Here is a 19,006-nt window from a genome sequence, read left to right on the forward strand (position 1 = left end):
TTGTGACTGAAACAGTGTTGGTAACACACTGACAATTTAGTTATTGCTGAGCAGTGCTTTCACATCATCTTGGCCTTTTCTTCATCGGTGCTGGGGGTGCACAGGCATTCAGAGGGGACAAAGCTGGGACAGCCTCCCTTTTTTTTCCCTAAAGATCCATCCTTCCTTCCTTCCTTCCTTCCTTCCTTCCTTCCTTCCTTCCTTCCTTCCTTCCTTCCTTCCTTCCTTCCTTCCTTCCTTCCTTCCTTCCTTCCTTCCTTCCTTCCTTCCTTCCTTCCTTCCTTCCTTCCTTCCTTCCTTCCTTCCTTCCTTCCTTCCTTCCTTCCTTCCTTCCTTCCTTCCTTCCTTCCTTCCTTCCTTCCCTCCTTCCCTCCTTCCCTCCTTCCCTCCTTCCCTCCTTCCTCACTTCCCTCCTTCCTTCCTCCCTCCCTTCCTCACTTCCTTCCTCACTTCCTTCCTCACTTCCTTCCTCCTTCCCTCCCTCCCTCCCTCCCTCCCTTCCTCCCTTCCTTCCTTTCTCCCTTCCTCACTTCCTTCCTCACTTCCTTCCTCACTTCCTTCCTCACTTCCTTTCCCTTTCTCTCTTTCTTCTCCCCTCCCTCCTTTTTTTTCAACATATAATACTCTGAAATTATGTAAGGACTGTGTTACAGCCTATGAAATGCTTCAGAAGCCCTAATTTGAAGGTATGTGAGAAGGCTCTGCAGGGGGACCACTGCTACTGCTTCCCCAGCTGACCAAGAGAGTTGTCCCCAGAAACACATCTGAATTAGGTCACAGACAGATCTGCTTGATTCACTCCAAAAAAAGATAAGACCTGAACAAGGAAACACAGATGTTAAGACACTGAAGATATTCTCATCCTTCTGCAGGGTCCCAATCAGGAAATCTCATTTTGCTATGCAAGTTTATGGATACAAAGAGAGAATCTTTCTGATATAAGAAAGGCAGGCCTTTGATGTATCCCAATATCAGATATTTCTGGTTCATCAGACAAACTGATAAAGGTATTTGGACTTTTCTGAAAACTTGAGGACACTGCTTGGGAAGTCCCTTGGAATTTCGCTGGAGGAAACCAAAATTGAAAGATTCAAATTTAGAAAAAATAAAACAAACTAAAATCTTTTTTTCCAGTCTACAGTTATTTTAGAATGTCAACAATTTTTTTCAGGATTTTATCAATATGGAACAATATTTTTGTTGGAAAAAAATTGTTAATCTCTTTTTCTCTTCTATGTCGTAAGAAACAATATCTTTTATTTATTTATCTTGCTGGTAGTATAAAGTTATAAGAGTTTTCCAGCAACAAAATATAATTTTCCCATTCAAACTTACAAAATAAATATCTACCTAAGGGATAATTTTATAATAAAACAGTAAATGAAATACAATACTGCTTCATGTTCTATTGCCTTACCTCTCAGGGTTCAGAATCAGACTGAATATATTATGTCTTTGGGGAGTGTGTGATAAAAATTATCCCTGTTTGCACATTTGTGTGGTTAAAGAAAGTCTTTACAGTTCCACCCAGCTTAATAATGAAATCCTAGCTGTTAGAACCTCGTACACGAATGTGTTTCTGAATGGATGTTAGTGATAAAGTAGTGTCTCCATCATGTGTGAGAAGAGCAACACAAAGCAAAAGCCCAGGGGTGATTCTTACTAACGGAGACGTTTTCCTATGTCTCTGCCACAAGTACATTTCACTGTCATTAGAGAAACACAGGCACTTCCAAAGGGCTGTCTAGAGCACGGGCTCAGCCAGTCTCTGCAAGGCGTGGATGAATGTGGTACTCCTAAAGCACTCTTGCTAAGTGCTTCAGGAATGATAGGATGCATTAAAAAAATAAAAAGAGTTACATTTTCTTTTTTCATTTGTATATTTTCTTGTATCTTTAGGTTGTTTTGCACTCAGCTGGTGAGGGGTTTGACCAACCGTTTCCATTAAGGAAGTATTAATAGGGGACTAAGCAATCTGTTGCAAGAAAATGAATTCCCTTTAGATAATGCTGGCTGCACGAAAGGGCAAAACCCTTCAGCAAATACACAAAAGCAAAAGACAAACCAAAGCCAAAGTTAGAAGTAAGCATGTTCTGAGCCAATGCAGATTCATCCTGCAGCTGCAGAGGAAAGTCACCTGCCCAATTTGTGAAATCATGAGGAGTGTGAAGAATCACAGAAAAAAAAGAAGCATTTGGTGCCCAAAGCTGGGCTTGAGGGGTGAAAAAAGCTGGAACTGGGGAACGCTCTGCAGCCAGCTGTGAGGCTGTCTCTGCTTCCCAGAGGAATGACCCTTTCAAAGCACAACCTGATTTTCCTGCTTGGCCTTTGCCCCATGTCAGGACACAGACAGAAACAGAGACATGTCATAAATGCCTAAGCATAGCAGCATGGTAGCAGTTCCCACAGGAAGCTTATAATTCGAGCAATTATAAATTCAGAGGAAAGGCCATGTTTCTTTCACAGTGCATCTCAGTTGAAAGCAAAAAGGAGATAAGAAAAAAAACCCAAGACCACTAAGTTTTGAAGGGAGTCACAACAATGCTGAACACGTAGGCAGTCTGAATATGACTTCATTTGCTTAGTTAGCTACTTGCTCAGGAAAGTTAAGGCTTTGCGTTTTTTCTTTCACTGCCTTCTCTGTATTTAATTTCAGGTTTAAACCTAGAATGATACATTGGTACAGTGTAGTTAAAATTATTCAAGTGCTTTAAACAGCTATCATTCAGTGCAATCAGAATGGGGATTAGACAAGCTAAAGTGTCAGAGTATGTTCTTGGTTTTCATTAAAATTCAGGTTTCTGAGAAGTGGCACATTTTGAATTTTGATCAAATTGATTTATTTCCATTAGTTGTAAGTGACAATTAATTGTTTGTTGCATTAATGAGAGATTAGATCACTTTAATAGAAAGATCCAAACCCAGTGTTCCCTTTCACTGTAACCAGCCCCTTCAGTCATCCTATTCTTAACTGTTAGAACACTAATAAAATCCTAATTTAAATAGGAATATTACCATTGACTTCAAACAAGGCCAACTTGCACCCAGTGTAACTCATCCCGTTTTAGAACAAGACAGAACCTTCTTGTGGTTCTGTTCAACAGAAACTGTTTTCTTCCTTCGTGGAGCTAAATTAGTCAATATTTAACTCAAAGTTTTGAATAAAGCTAATTTTTCAGAGGATTGCCATTGTTGATTTACAGTGATCCTTTGTTGAATTTATAAATTTAGAGGGAAGAGATGCCCAAAATATTAAGGAAAAAGCAAGTGATATTCAAAGAAAAGTACAGAACTATGGCTTCTCTAAACCAGGAAGGTAGAGAAGGAATATGCTTGGTCTTTATGAAAACGTTGGAATCTACATATTGGATACTGTTCCATCCACTTTCAGCAACAGAAAGCTGTTGTTCCAAAGAGCAAATATCTGTCCTAGGTAAATTTGGGCTGAAAATCAAAGAGATTCCTACATTTGTGAGCAAGCGAGTTTTAGCAGACCTTTCTAAGTGGATTGAAGGAGGAAACACAGATGGTTTTACAAAGGAACAATTTCTGCAATCATTTGTTTGTCATACTATTGTCAAAATAGACCCAACCCCATTCCTATTGTGAGCATTTAAAGTCAGCAAAAAAGATCATGCTAATGATCTCAGCTTCATCATCAGAATGCAACACATTTACAATTAAATATCTGGGGGTTTTTTTTGTTGGCAGCTTCTATAAACCTGTTTGGGGCTTTCTGAAGTCAGCTAAACCGTGCTCTTTTTTCTCATTTCTAGTGAGTAACAAATATTGTTATAGCACAAGATTTACTGACCTACCCCTATCTGACCAGAAGTTAAGCTTTTAATTTGATCTGTTTTCTAAGGTTGTCAGCAGAGGTGTGGGCAGCCTTGAACATCAGTGCAGCTCCTTCTCAGATGGGTTTCCAAGACATGGGGACAAGCATCTCCTGAGATGCTTATCACATATCCACTGAGGCCAGAGGAAACCAAGACAGTTACCTGAGCCTACAGGCCTAACCTTCCATCAGTTAAAAGGATTCAGGAAGAACCCAAACCCTACCTACCACCTGTATCTGCTTGTATGAGTTAAAATTTCCTTTTGAAGACTTTACAGAAATCTTTTCATGGTGCACCTGAAGATGTGAATTATCTTTCCCATGTGTGGTTTGAGTGGTGCTAATACAAGACAGTGAAAGTATTTTTTGTAATGATCTCTGGCAGAACAGACATTTAAATTTGTTCAGAATAGCTCATACTGTGCAGAGCAGATCCTCTTTGTGGCACATTCAACTTTCTCCTCTCCTTCCTCCCAACCCAATCTCCAGCCTACAGACACAGCTGCAGGGAGGAGTCAGTCAGACCCTTTCTGCTGATTTGTTTGGATTTTCTCAGAGTTTTTAGGTAGTTGATCATCCCTATTCATGCATATCTCTATGTTCCACTCCGTGTATCTCTCCACCCCACAATTCTCCCTAGTCACTCTCTTTTTCTGCCTTTGATCTCCTCCACATCTATTGAGTTTTTCCACCCTAAGCTCCTGATAAAACCATACAAGCCACCTCACAACATCACATCCTTATTTTAGCCCTTGACTTCTCTGTGAAAGCTTGAGGTCCGAGGCAGGAGTCTCACCACTGGGAGCCAGTCTTGTGTGGCTTCTCATCACTGACATCAAAGAACGACCAGGCAGTAGTAACAAGTAGCCACCACTTTATCACTTGAGGGAAATGACACTATTTTGGGTCACCTTTTGGATCAACTGGTTTTAAATTATACAGGATCTAGAAGAATGCTAATTTGCAACATACAGGGTAATAATAATTTTTAAAAGTAGGCTGATTTTGAGATTAAAATTATAAATTTTTCATAAAATCAAATACTTTGATGGACGAAAGCACCTGGGTTTAAACATGCTCTTTTCAGGAAATACTGATATAAACACTAATAATCACAAACCAGAAAAAAAAATAGAATACTCACTGGTTAGTCTTCCAAGTAAGCTATTTGATTTATTCCACAAATTTTAAATTCTAATAGTCCTTGTCTGTTGAAAATTGTATTGTGTTTAGTGGGTGGACTGTATTTGAAATATAAGAAGTGAAAACACAGTATACAGACTACTTTACTAGATGTAGAAAACTGCTTGTTTCCAAGCAGCTAAAGATAGATACTGCATGAAGACTTTGACAAGGCCAAATACTCATTTTTACCTTTAAAAACACCTGATTTTAAAGCCTGTAACTGTGAGAATAAATATTCTTTTAGCACTAGTTCTGTGTGAAGCTTGATTTTCGTCACTGTATCCATGCTCTACAAATATTATTATGCAGTGTAAGTCAGAATTCTGTTCTAAATTATGTTTCTGTAGTGATGATTGAAATAATAGCTAAGAAAGAGGTTTCTAGGGTGAGCTTTAGTTGTTAAGCAATTATTCTTTTTGCCATTCATTGTAAGAAGAGGCAATATTTCTAAAATCAGTGTTCCCAGAATTTCTGCCTGGCTTTCCTCCCAGGTAGTTCAGCAGAAGCAGCTCATCAAATTCTAAGATTCCTCCAAATGTTTTGCTCTTAGCTATTGTGTAACAACTCCTGAGTAGTCTTATACTCATGTAATCAAAGGGAACAGCTAGAAAATACTAATTTTCAGAGAAAGGATGGTCTAATTCCTTGACTGGCTCAGCATGTGTTCAGATGAAAAGCAAGTTCTCACCAGGGAGGCAGAATGATTGGCACAGCCAGGAAGGCTGGATGGGGGCTGTCTTGTTAGCATGGACCATTCAGTAGGATTAGCTGTATTCCCAAACATATCCAAACATCTCGCCTCTCAGAACTGATCACACAAGGGAACAGGAAAAGCAAAAGATCTCGGGGCGATGCACATTCCCATCCCTGCCCACTGCTGTGAACTACCAGCACAGTGTTCCAGCTCACTGCTGAATTCTCCTGAGCAGCTCGGCTCAGCCCTCTAAGAAGCAGAAACTCATGGTGGGTACCTGAAATGGCTCTTTTATCATTGTCTGAGGGGCTGCTGTGAAGCTTGTCAGGGTTGACCAGGGCCAGCTCCTACCTTCAGCTGCCACAGCCTCCTGCTTCAACTTGCGGGAACACATTCTCTCTCTAAAACCTTGTTAGCAAGAAAATTTTGAGTTTAATGAGAGTATTTATTTTTCTAATTTGCTTCAAGTAGTTGAATTAAGTAATGAAAGTGGTGAACCACCTAGAGGACTCCTTAGAGCAAATAAGTACAGGCAACCTCTACTCCCCAACCTCCACACACACATGTGCACACAGGCGCACACACACACACACACATGTGCATACATTATTTGTGACTATCTTTCCACCTGTGCTGACATGGATGGGAATTTACAACTGCATTGAAAAAGTTACAAGCAGTACCTCAGAAATTCCACATTTTACTGAGCTGTGTTATTATGGCACATTTGTCAGGCAACCAAATGCTATGTCAGCCCTATAACTGATTTAAAGCAACATCTGTAAGAATATTTGAGGAGAGGAGGAAACTAATGTTCAGTTTTCATTCCAGCGTTGCAAAGAAACTAATGGCCATAAGAGATTCACAAATAGAAAACACAGAAATAAATAGCATATCTAAGAGTTTATGTGCTAAATGTTACAAAAAGGAAGGGGAAAAATAACAAATAAATGCAGTACTTTTCAGACAGGAAAACAACCACAGCCTTTCCAGGCGTGTTTTAACTCAGCCATATAAAACACCTGGCCCTAAAAAAGCAGACCCATTTTTTTCTTTCCTGACAAATACATGAAGCTTGAGCAGGAAGTCCACATAAGCTGAAAACTCCTTTGTGAAAGACCTCATTAAAAAAAAAAAGAAGAAAAACCCCACCAAAATTTATTAAATAGTTACTTTGTAATTGCTATGAACTACAAGAACAAATTCCTGCTTTTCCATTTAAGAATGTTTTGTGAGGAGTAAAGAGGCCCAACGCTACTGAACAGCTGGAAAGCTTTGAGTGGAGGAGAGAGGTAGGAATGCCTTTCCCAGATGCCTCTCCTCAGCCCCTGCACCTGATCAATGATCAGATGCTGCAGACTCTAAGAAGTTTCCTCAGCTGCCTTGTCTGAGAGATAAACTGAAGCGCAAATAGAAGGCCGCATCAGGTAGTTAACAGAAGAGATGATTTGGGCATTGCTCACACAGCTCCTGAATCTGAGGTGCTGTTTGAGATCTGCTGCAGCAAGGCATCCCCCAGGGTGGGAGTTGTGGAGAGCAAGGCTGCCACTGTGGCTCCCCTGCCAACAGCACACACAGCAGTGCTGAGAGGCCACTTGGAGCTTGCTCAGAACCCATCCTGGGTTACACAGGAGGTGCAGGGACCAGCCTCCTACAGCTCTCAAAGCGCACGGGGAGCAGAACATTTCTAATCACACAGAAAAATATCAAGCCTGATTCTTTATGATTATAGAAATTTGTTGAATCAGTACTTCTAAGAAGAAATCAAGGAGAGAAACATGCTCTGGTAGGAAGGAGAATCAATCCCTGAGGACCTGCCAAACTTAGATCAAATGGATTTGGGAAGAAGGACGTGCAGCAGGGAAAGAACAAGCAACAGCTCCACACACTCCAGCTGTGTGCCTGGTCTGTGTTGCCCTGATAACCCAAGGGGCTCTGCACTTTATATTCCAGTTCTGAATGGAGAAGAAAGAATTCAAAAACAAAAATGAAAATAATTTTGAGACAAGTAATTTCAAAATGAAAAATCAAAACATTTCTATTTTTTCAGTCTTTTTTCATGTTCTGATTTAAGACAGTAAAACAAGTTCAGTGACTCCGTGTCACAGAATTGCTTTTTGATTTCATCCTCTTCTCTTTTTTTTTCAAAAAACCCCCATACTTTGAATGTAAATGCTGTTTCAGACAAAACTGCTAGATTGTGCTGGTAGGTGAAATAAAACAGATGTTATAAGCTACAGAACAATAAACAAACACATTTTTAAAATAAAGCACTTAAGAACCTCAGTTTATATTAAAGGACAATTTTATTCATTAACTTAATGCAGCTTTCTGATTAGTCATATTTTCCATCATCACCACCATTTTACTACTTTACCTACTGTGTGGTCACATTTATGTGAAATGTAATTCATTCTAAGAACATTTTTACACGTGGGCTTTTGTGCCCTTGCCAAAATCTGAGAGCAGATTAACTTTTCCCTGCTAACAGCAAATACCTACGAGGCTGCTGCAAGCACCCCTGACACTTTCCATTCTTTAGCTTACATGGAAGGCTGTTTAAGCTAATTACAATGGAGGCCGTGTTTCCCCTTTCCTGAGGGAAGGTTAATAGAGAAAGAACTTTACACTAATAAAGAATCCGATCACTCTGTGGCAGAGGCCAGGCTACGGGCAGCTGGCTGCTGTAGCACTGATGCTTTCTTAATGCTGCTGGTGTACAGACCTGCAGCAGGTAGCAGTACAAATACAGTTTATTTTAAGCCAGGAGAGTGGCTAGTTTCAGTTATGAGTTGGCTTAATTATATATGCCTCCTACCACTTACTCAAACAGCAGCTTCTTCATTGCTATGCTAGTCAGCCACAGCTATTAAAAATACATAGAACAAAAGTCTCATTTGGAGATGTGTTAACAATTATTATGTGGTACCAGTGAATGAATTTTTTTTGTGTGAACTCTCTGGTTAGTCAATAGACTGCTAAAGTTTTCTGCATCCAGTAAGGCAGATCATGAGGGACCTCCATATGCCAAATGAAGGACCAAGTCTTTCTGCTCACTTCTAAGAGTCTAGAATCACAATGAGATCAAAAAGCAGTTCCAAAAACTCCATCATACTGTCCTGCAGAAAATGCACACCTTCCCCATTCAAGGGCTAATAAAGTGGCAGCTCTAACTCTTTGATAAGCTTATTGAATTATGGGGACTAAATGTTAAAACCTACACAAGTTACTCCCTCGGAACAAGAGAACTATTCAAAACCCCTCTGTGGAGGGAAACTACAGCCCTCCTCTCCTGATTCCCCTTTAAGGTATCTCTGTAGCTCTGCCTTACAGTAGCTCTGACTACTTCCCTAACATGAAGCATGCCAGCACAGGACAGAACTAGATACGGCTGTCAAGTGCTCGCACATCTATGAAAATCAGGATGAAATTAGTCTACTATTTGTTGATGAACAGAGGCTGAATGGAGTCCTGAATTCTTCATGTTACAGCAAAACAAAATGCAAGCATTTTGCAAGCAACCGAAGGACATCAATGTCTATTCCTCCATGACAGTATTTTTTCAGTGATTTCTAAAATAAGCAGGCTGAACACCAGGAAGAGTACCAAAGGGCATTTCTTTAACTGGATAGGAACTGATGTGGCCTTGCAACATTTTGCCATAAAAGAAGCTGAAGCCTCACTCTCCAAGATGTTATTTCACACATCTCTATAACCAATACCTGAATTTCGATAATCCAGCAGCAGACCCAAATCATAAGCCATAGCTTCTCCATGCACACCTACAAAGGAAGTGCTGAAAATAAGTAGGTCACACATTGCTATGGCAAATGAGTGTGTCTTTAGACAATGTTGTATACCAGCCTTTCAAAGTAGGGGCCTACAAAATCCCCAAGCCTGTCTTATATCCAGGAGATCTTACTACCTCTGTCAAGTAAGTTGGATCTTCATTTCCAATGCCATATTTGAAATTCACATGCCTTAAAACTAGTCACCGTTAATTTCAGAACAGAGTACATACCGGTACTCACACTGCAAATTCCTGCACTGAAACTGCTGCTCAACAGCCCATGGTTAAGAGCCAAACTGAATAGGAATAACACCAATAGCCTTGTTGATGGCTGAAGCAGAGGAATCATGCCGAAGTGCTATTCAGTATTCCCTAACCTAGAGTAATTTATGGTTCCGTTCTCTGTAGTGTGGGGAAAAAAAATTCTGAAGTCACAAAGCCTAAATTTGTTTTATAAGCAGCGAACTTAGAATCACTACTAACTTCACTGTCAGGTCCTGCTGTCCCATGGCATTCTTGAGTCACATTGATCACATGCATTCTGACACAGTGGACCCCACAGACCACATGACTCTGGGAAACTATGCACCACATCAGCAGTATTTAGTCTTGAAGATAAATACAGAATAACAAATGGATCTTGTTTCTTGCCTACCAGAAAAGGAGATTTTAGATGCAGTAAGAAGTCACTCTCCAGCTGATTTGCTCTTTGGTGCATTGCTGCTTTTGGCATTTGAAAGCACAGAGGATGAGTAGAATTAAACATGCAGAAAGTATTGTAAAGCTTGTAAAGTACAGAAATGCTCTTTATTATGCTCATATTATTGTATTATAAATATTTTATCCCTGTCCTCTGAATTACGCATTTTCTGCACATTCATACCAAGTTCTTCCTAAAGCTGTGGCTAGCCTGTCCCTCTCCAATGCTTTCCCTCCTCTCTTCCAGCACACAATCACTTTCTGTCTGCAATTGCACTGTGCTCTGTACCCTGACTCCATTTGTCCCAGCCAAGCAGAGAAACTGGAAACAGAGGAGTGTAGGTTACCAGAGAGGGTCCCCTGAGGACATGGGAGCACTACTGAGCCATGAGAAAAAGATCAGCAGGGGAAACAGGAGAGGTGACCTGTGCCTTTGGTAAGAGGTCAGGTGTGCACATATTTATTTCAGGGGAACAATGACCTTTATACTTAAGCACAACAACCAAGAGAAGCACTTTTTGCCACACATTAGTGAGTCAAGACATTGTTGCTTTTATTCCTTCCCGTAACACTTCCCTGAAACATAAAAAAGGAAGGTATCTGGTAAGCTCTTAATTGGAGTACAATGGTATGAACACAAACTGCATCTTGTCACACATTGGTTTTTTTCCCTTTATTGAACAGGCTGAGGCTCCCCTCTCTCATTTTCTTAACGAAATAATTTCAGAAGGCTGTGAACTAACATCCAACTAGTCAAGATACATTCTCTATGACAAAGCCAATACACAAAGTGAACAAAAAAAGATAGACCTCACTGAGAAAGTGTAATTCTCTGACGTGTCATACCTGCAACAAGAAATCTTGCAAATAGCTAACAGAATTTCTGCTTATGTTTATATTCAAGATGGAACACAGTCCCCAATTATAGTCCTGGTTTGTAAGACAGGCAGAACATAAATGTTTGCAGTGCAAATCTAAATCTTAGTTTTAAGCTTCTTTGAAGTGGCTCAAGGAATAAAGCTTTTGTGTTCAAGAGATCCCGAGACTGAAATAAGAAATGTTTGGTGAAACTAATGAACCCTCAGTTGGAGAAAACTTTGCACCTAACTTTACCATTTGTCAAGATCCTCTTACAGTTAAGCATTTTAAATTAAAGCACTTGCTGCTGCATTACAGTAGTACTCCATAAGGTTTTTTGTGTTTGAAATTCTAACCGCCTTCAGTAAATGCAGGTATCCCTAGTGTCATCTCATACACACCATTTCGATTACTCGTTAAGAAAATGCTTGCTCCAGAGAGATTCTGGTAAATGAGTAACTCCATTCATCTGTCTAAAACTATTAAAATTATTATTTAGGGCTTGCAGAAACTATACCTCAGCAACTGCTTATGTGAGTTCAACAGATAAAACATTTTGTTGTGTAACGCATTAAGTGGATACTACCCTTAAAGAACATTCTACAAGTTTTAAGTGAGCCCATGGCAAGATTCCAGCTGCTGCTGGTCATTAAACCACAAAATGTCTGTTTTGTCATACAGCAACACAACACTTGTTTCTAACTCTTGAGATGCAGTGTAAGCTTTACTCAGGGTTGGCTGCGATTTATTTTCCCATCACATCAATTTACGATTTAGCTTTCAGCTGGGTAAATATCCAACTACCAACTCACTAACATCTGCATCTTTAGAGAGGAGAAGAAAAAAAGAAAGAATGAAGGCAAGCAAACTTGCAAGCCTTTAAAACAGATGTTTGTTTACATCAGTGGTCTTAAAAAGAACTACTAAGATATTGCAACTATCTTGCAAATTTCAGATTGCCACTGTATTTAAGCACAGTCCGCTTATTAAACACAAAAACTCAAGCTAGCAGAAAAGAGGACTTCGGAAATTTCCATTTCTGGGCATTTAAGGCATGAAATAAAAATAAGTCATTCCTATGTCTAGATTGCTAAATGAAACTTGATGGAAAGTATTTAAAACTCAAGTCATTGACCCTGAACATTTATTTAGGTACAGACATCCAAGCCTTTGGAAGATTAGGATCTCTGCAAGGGAGAAGATGAAAAAGGAATAAAATGACATTGCCACTGTTCTCAACCTTCACCCACTACAGAAAATAAATTTAAAGCTTGTTTTTCATGATGGACCTTTAACATAGAGTTCTTAAGGATAAACACTAAATCTGGAGTTACTGTTTTTAACTTCAGTATTTTTTAGTATGTCAAAAAAGCAATGTCTGGTTATAAACTGGAGCTATCATAGCCCCTAGCCCCTGGCTCTCCTCTCCCTAAAAACAGGGTCATTGGGGAGGTGGGTGCAGGGCAGAAAAAAGAGATATATTAGTGAATCAAATTTTAGATTGCTTGCCTTATTGACCTACAGGTTTGTGCTTAACTGAGGAAAAATTAATCTGTTTCAAATGCACTTAATTATAATCAAATACCCATACCAATGTCTGTCACCACATCAGCACATCTGGCAGCAATGAAGACAAATTAACAATAAGTCAAAAAATCTGGCAATATGATCAACTGAAGCACGCAAAATCCATTCTGTAGACTTAAGACCACCAGTGCCTAAGGATGGATTAACTTCCTGTCTCTAATACTGGTATTTAAATTAAAGGGAAATTGCATTGCAATCTGGGTACCAGGTTTCTGGCTACAGACAACTAAAAGCCCTTAGTTCAGATACACCAGGCAACAAAATCTTTGCTCTCACTTTAGCCTTGATGCCTGTGATGGCCTATTCTAACAGCTGCTTTTAATTTAGTTTAAAAGAAGCTATTTGGCAACCATGTAAGTTTACACCTTCAAAGCAGGCAGATTTGAAAAACCAACGTCCTGTAGAATTAACCATTTTGAAGTCTCGCTGTTTTAGAGCAGTGATGACAACAGGATTCACAGCTTTTTTAAAGTAGGCATCTGTACATAGAAAAACAAAACAGTGTTTTCACTCAGTTTTAACTACAATTTTATAGTAAGCAATCCTCTTTCTTGACTTTGTATAGTTAAAGATATTGGGTTCATTACTACAAATAATCCAGCAAGAGTTTACAATTGCTCAACTTGACTGAGCAATTAAATACAGCACAGATCTCATTTATAACCAGAGAAGGGCAGCCAAGTAAGGAACAGAAGCATGAATTAAACCAAAGAAAACATTATCTTGTTCTTGGATTACCTCGTGTTGAGCAGGGAGTGGCTGCAGAAGCAAAAAAGAGGGAGAAAGGGTATGGGAAAGCAAAGACTCAGGCACGTACTGTGTACTTGGCAAACACTTGACACTGAGCAACTCGGAGAAGAGCGAGGTTACCAGGCAGATATCCAGTGCCTTTCTTCTTCTTTTACTTAATAGCTTGATATGAATTGATATGCATATATCCCTCCACCAGATGCAGGCACACTAACAAAGGCACGGGCAAACTGCTGGTACTACAGCCCCATGGGCATGAAAACCGAGTGTGTGCACGCACACATCTGATAAGGGGAATTCATACACTGGAAAATTCACAGCCTTGTTTTGGTTCAAATAGCTTCAACCCACCTTACCAGTAGTTGTGGTGGGACCACACCCACTCTTTGAAGACGAACACATTTTACAGAGTAAATCTAAGGTACATGTTTAAGTCAAATAAAGGTGCAAACATGCATCAGAAGGCACCTACATTTGCAACACTGTCTACAAACATAATTCACACTTTTCATTCTTCATACACTAATGTGGGTCAGAGACCACATGGCAGCATATTTTATTAAAGTAATGTGCAAATAAGATGCATGATACCTGCAAACAGCATGGAGTTTCCATTTGTAAAAAGGTACAAGTAACAGTACAAAATTAGAATGCTTACTACTCATTTCAGGGAAATTAAGTCTGACATAGAAATACATATACTGTATTATTTACACCATTAATTTACAAAACATATTATCTGCATTAAAAAAAAGTTATAAAATAATTACAAATATAGTATTTTTATAAGGAATGTTTTCCCTGTATAACCAATGTAGAGCATCTTGGAAATTATGCTTTATTGGAAAAAAAATTTTTTTTTTCTTCTGATTTCACAGCATCACGTGGTTTCTTTCTTCTCTTCTTCTCCTTATTCCCTTTTTAAATACAGTTCCATACTGAGGTAGTAGTATGTCAAATTATTTCTTTGGTTCCAGAAATCATTAAGTCCAAAAGGAGCTATGTATCCAAATCACAGGATTGGAAAGTAGAAGTCCTAAAGTTTTCAAAGGACTGTTTGCAAGTATAAAAGCTGTTTTCTCCTTTTGAAACTGTCCTTTCCTTTCCCTCTTCATCTGCCTCTGCATCGAAGTCCAGTGAGACATGATGACTATTACGGGAGGTTTTTGGTTGGCAACTTGCTGGCTGCCTACAGCTTGTAAGAGAGTCCAGCTGAGGCCTCCATAAAGGCTTTCCAAATGTTCCTGAAAGACAGTGAAAGAGTGAGCACAGAAGTACTAATGCTAAAAGCTTTGTGTTTCACCCTAGTGTCCATAAGTGACATTGGAATGCAAGCCAAGGATTGACAAAAGTTCATCAAAGTGAGAGTTTACTTAACCGTTGTTTTACCGTTTAACATCCATGCAATCACAAGCATAAGGCAAGATTCTGCCACCAGAGACGTTAAAAACATTTCCAAGTAGTTGTATAGCCACCCACAACTTCATTTTTTCTGTTTTCATGGCTACTTCCATACCCATTTTTCTTTGGGGGGAGTGGTGAGGGGGGAACGTGAGAACACAAACCAAACTGCAAATGCATCACAGGACACTTTCAAATGCAAAAGTCACAGCAGCCTCCCTGTTCTATTCTTCAATAAATGAATGACACATGCAACCTGCCATGCAGTTCAGAAAAAATAAAAGGAATTAAAAAAGATGTAACCCTGCAACCTCTGTCAGGTTATACAACATTGTCCCACAGTCCAATCTGAATGCTAAAGCAATCTTTTTATGGCTAGCATCAATAAAGGTGCGGATGGCTACATGCTCCCTTCACCACTGACCATCCACAGCCAGTTGTGGGCAAGAAGAACAGCAGCAACCCAAAGACAATTCCACATTTCAGTTCAATTTTTATTAATAATTACCTGGAAACAATCAGAAAACAATCAGTGTGTGTCACTTTTCACCACTGGGAAGCTGCTAGGATCAACACCTCTACAAGAAGGGCCTTCTCTTTTTTCACTGAACAAAGATACAGCTGTCACAAGTCAGTGTCTGTAAGGACTTACTTTCAGAGGACAATGTGTCACAGGCTGACTTTGAAGAACTCAAGTTTTTATTAATAATTTAACACTACAATCTTTAATAAATTTTGGACCCGAAATGCAACACTTCCGCTTTTGCTTAGTTGCTAGAAGCAAGGGTTTCAAGTAAAACTGTGGTCTGTGAAGTTAATAAAAAAGAAATTCAACAAAATCTCTATTCGCATCAATGACTTGTAGAGCAATTTTGACCTAACACAATATGAAAGGATGTTCCTCACAGCACCAAACTACAAATGAATTCTGTCTTAAAACCAAAAATCCTACGAACTTTCTGGCTCGTGCATCAACAGTGATGATAATGCCAGCTGTCTTCTTCACTGTGATTGCACAGGCAAAAGGGGGCTTGAATTTGACAACCTATTTGAGGAAGCAAATCCACAACTAAAGACAAGAAATATATCACAAGTTCTTATACAGCCACCACCTCCAAGATCTAACCATAGGCTCTTTGAGGGAAGAGTGCTAATGATTATGAAGCATCCAAGGCAATGACAATGCAACTTAAGTGGGGTAGTACGCTCAGAGAACTGATGAAAGAAGTAACTCTGCATAGATTTTTAGGGCAGAAAGAGGACTATGTGCCCTTGAGGTGACATTAACTCCTGGATATATGAACATACAGTTGAACTACTTTCTGCAGGAGCCATGCTAAAACCCTATCTGCACAATCCCACCACAGTAACAGTGGCAGGCAGCCAGGAGGCCAGCCATGTGCAGTCCCAGGGTCTCTGCCAGATGTCCTGGCATCTGCAACATTTTACAATTCAAACATCTGGCTTTTGAAGGGGGAAAACTTCAGAGCTTGTGCCTCCCTTCCCACCTCCCGAGAACAAAGAGCCCAGTGGTGAACATTCCCCCAGGTCCCCTTCAGAGCCAGCAGACCCAGACCTCGATCAGCCAGTGCTGACACACCAGCTGGGAGACAATCCATGGTACCAGGGCTGTGCTTGGTGCTAAGATATCACAAGGATGAAAGCAGTATGTGGTTTTATATGCATTTTAAACCAAGCAGCCAAACAACATCCAAAATTTAATGAGTTTCAAGGACAAAGCAATGCTTTTCTCCTTCCCCCACCTCTCCCTGCGATGTGGATTAAAATTGTAAACCCTAAACTAAGCTTTGGGAATTCTTTTGCCACACACATCATGAGAAAACGACAAAGGAGGGATAGAGAGGGCATTTTTACATAGTGCCTTATTTTGAAGGGTAAATAGTTCTGGTTGACTATGTTACACAATACGTACGCATACAAGTTCAAGTCTCTCCACCTGCCCTGAGCCCTCCTTGCATACCTTTTGCCTGTCAGGCAAAACTTCTGGTATGCCTGAAGTTTGTTAGGTATATTTAAGTTACGTATTCTAACACTCACAGAAATCTGCCAGCTATATTAAGACAGAAGATAAGAATTGCATCACTGATGAGATTTTTACATAAGTGTGAGCTATTAAGATCTGGTAATCTAAATATTCTCATTACACGGTTTTACTGTAGTCACTTTTCTGTTTCTTAGCTTCAAACATTTGGGAAAGAAAAAGCTGAAAAATTAGTTTTGCTTAGTGTTGTAGGTAGGAAACAAGACAGGAAAGACAATGGCAGTTTGAATAAAAAACAATAGCTAGAACATACCCATGAAAGTGCTGTTACTTGTAATAGATGAAGGTTCCAAACTTCTGCTTAAATCAAATATGTCTGAGTTGAGACTTTTGCTTTTCAGTCCAGTTCCTTCATTTTGAGTATAAGTAGAGTTCATCAATCTGCTACTTGCAGCCTGTGTCCCAATAATTCTGACACACTGGTCAAAGGGATCTTCCTGTGGAGGTGAGTATTGACAGCATTCCTTTTTTTTTAAATATCCAGACTCATAAAGGCCTAAGCCTGCTGTTCTTTGGTCAGGGCTGCAACCTAAAGGAAATGAAAAATTTATTTTATATAGATTCATCACAACAAAGATTGAATTAGGACTAAAACTTCCTCTCAACAACTTACTTGTACTGTATGCTTCAAATGCATCAGAACTGTAAGTGTTTCCTTTTAAATATAAAGTCCCCGAAGTCCCATAGTGGCATAGGAATGGATCTGCAACTCCCTCCAAGTCTGTTTCACTGCTGTTATCTAGATGGCAAATGCCTTAAAAATAAAAATGATGTGTCAGCATACGGTCTTTTCTGAGTCTTCAGCTTAGAGTTTCTTGAGTAAGTTTTAAGAACTCCATGTATTCAACCACATTTCATAGTGTAGAGTTTGCTTAACCTAACCTTTGCAAGAGAATTCTAATTCCAGCAACTGTTCGATTAATTAGCTTGACAAAGAATATGTCACAGTTTGCTTCACTATACAATCCCTGAATAACAAAACAAAACAAAACCAAACCAATCACAGGGATCAGAACCAGGGACTTCCTTCTTCTAAAGCACAGGAGACAAATTCATGATCTGTCTGACAGACACCTTTTGGAGCACAGTGTCAATGTCAAAGTCCCAGCTGGAAGAATCTGAGGGAGTCACTGGCTGCTTGAACAGCTATACAGATTTTCAGTTCAATGGTTCCTGAAAGCTGTGGACACAGTCTGTTGTGGGGAGAGATAAGACAGAATTGGGTTACAGGCTGTGGGATGTGCCTGCAGAATGCTATGGCAGCATGGAGAAGCTTGTCTCTGCCTGACCTTGGTGGGAGGAGATGCCACACAGCACAGCCCTAGAGAGGAGCCTGCCAGAAGCTGACAGACACCTGAAGAGTGCATGATCACCCCACAGAAGGACATTAAGAAAGTGCATTGCTGACGTAGCAATGTGTGACAGGTCGCTTAGTGAAAAATACCATATATGGAAATACTGTGACTTGAAGAAGTGTATAAAAACCAGCTCATTTCTTTGAATAAATGATTTCAGCCTCCCTGCTGGTCTGGGTCCGTGTCTCGGTCTCTTACAGTCTGTGGTTCTTGATCCACAAAGAGGCTGTTCCTCTCGCTATCCTACAACTGCAAAGCTATCTCACCATCACTCCATTCCCATCTGTCCCAGCTCCTGATTGTATCTCAACCCCAAGCCCTTTGCCAGCAAGGTGCCTTTTCCTCCCTAGACCATGTATGTATGGGATTCTTAGGGGTCATATGTATAAAGATCAAGTACTGCAGCTTTTAACTTGCAGTCACCACAAATCCTTTACTGACTCTGACCCTAATGATTTTTAACAGGCAACTTTAAACAGTTATACTGAAGTTCCACTGGTATTACCACACATGACTACATTCCACTAAAAACACCCTTTTCAAGCTGTAAGAGAGGAAGGCATGCTGAGACAATTTCTTTTGGACACTCTTGTTTTGCAAATATCATCTTAATTTCAAATTTACCCTTGAGACTAGAAAAAAACTTCCTGATTTAATAAACACCATAATGTCATTTGGATGAACAGAATCAAGTTTCAGCTATTATCTTGTTGAAAAAATCCCAAGCAATAAATTTCACATCCTCTATTAAACATCAGTAAAGATGCTTCTTAACTGTTATTTCTAT

At 39.7% G+C, this 19,006-nt stretch overlaps 1 protein-coding gene across 2 annotated transcripts in view; it reads right to left on the reverse strand.

Annotated features, from left to right (window-relative positions):
- Positions 1-10,864: 10,864 nt before the first annotated feature.
- Positions 10,865-19,006, reverse strand: part of LRIG3 (leucine rich repeats and immunoglobulin like domains 3) — a 42,766-nt gene continuing 34,624 nt past the window's right edge. For both annotated transcript variants that reach the window (XM_068998147.1, XM_068998139.1), the window contains exons 17-19: positions 17,478-17,618; positions 17,118-17,393; positions 10,865-14,645 (exon numbers count right to left, since the gene is read on the reverse strand). In XM_068998147.1, coding sequence (XP_068854248.1) covers positions 14,401-14,645; positions 17,118-17,393; positions 17,478-17,618 — 662 coding nt within the window. In that variant the 3' untranslated portion in view covers positions 10,865-14,400. The remainder of the gene's footprint in view (positions 14,646-17,117; positions 17,394-17,477; positions 17,619-19,006) is intronic.

The sequence above is a fragment of the Aphelocoma coerulescens genome, chromosome 1A, assembly GCF_041296385.1.
Source record: "Aphelocoma coerulescens isolate FSJ_1873_10779 chromosome 1A, UR_Acoe_1.0, whole genome shotgun sequence".
In the NCBI taxonomy this organism is placed as follows: Eukaryota; Metazoa; Chordata; class Aves; order Passeriformes; family Corvidae; genus Aphelocoma; species Aphelocoma coerulescens.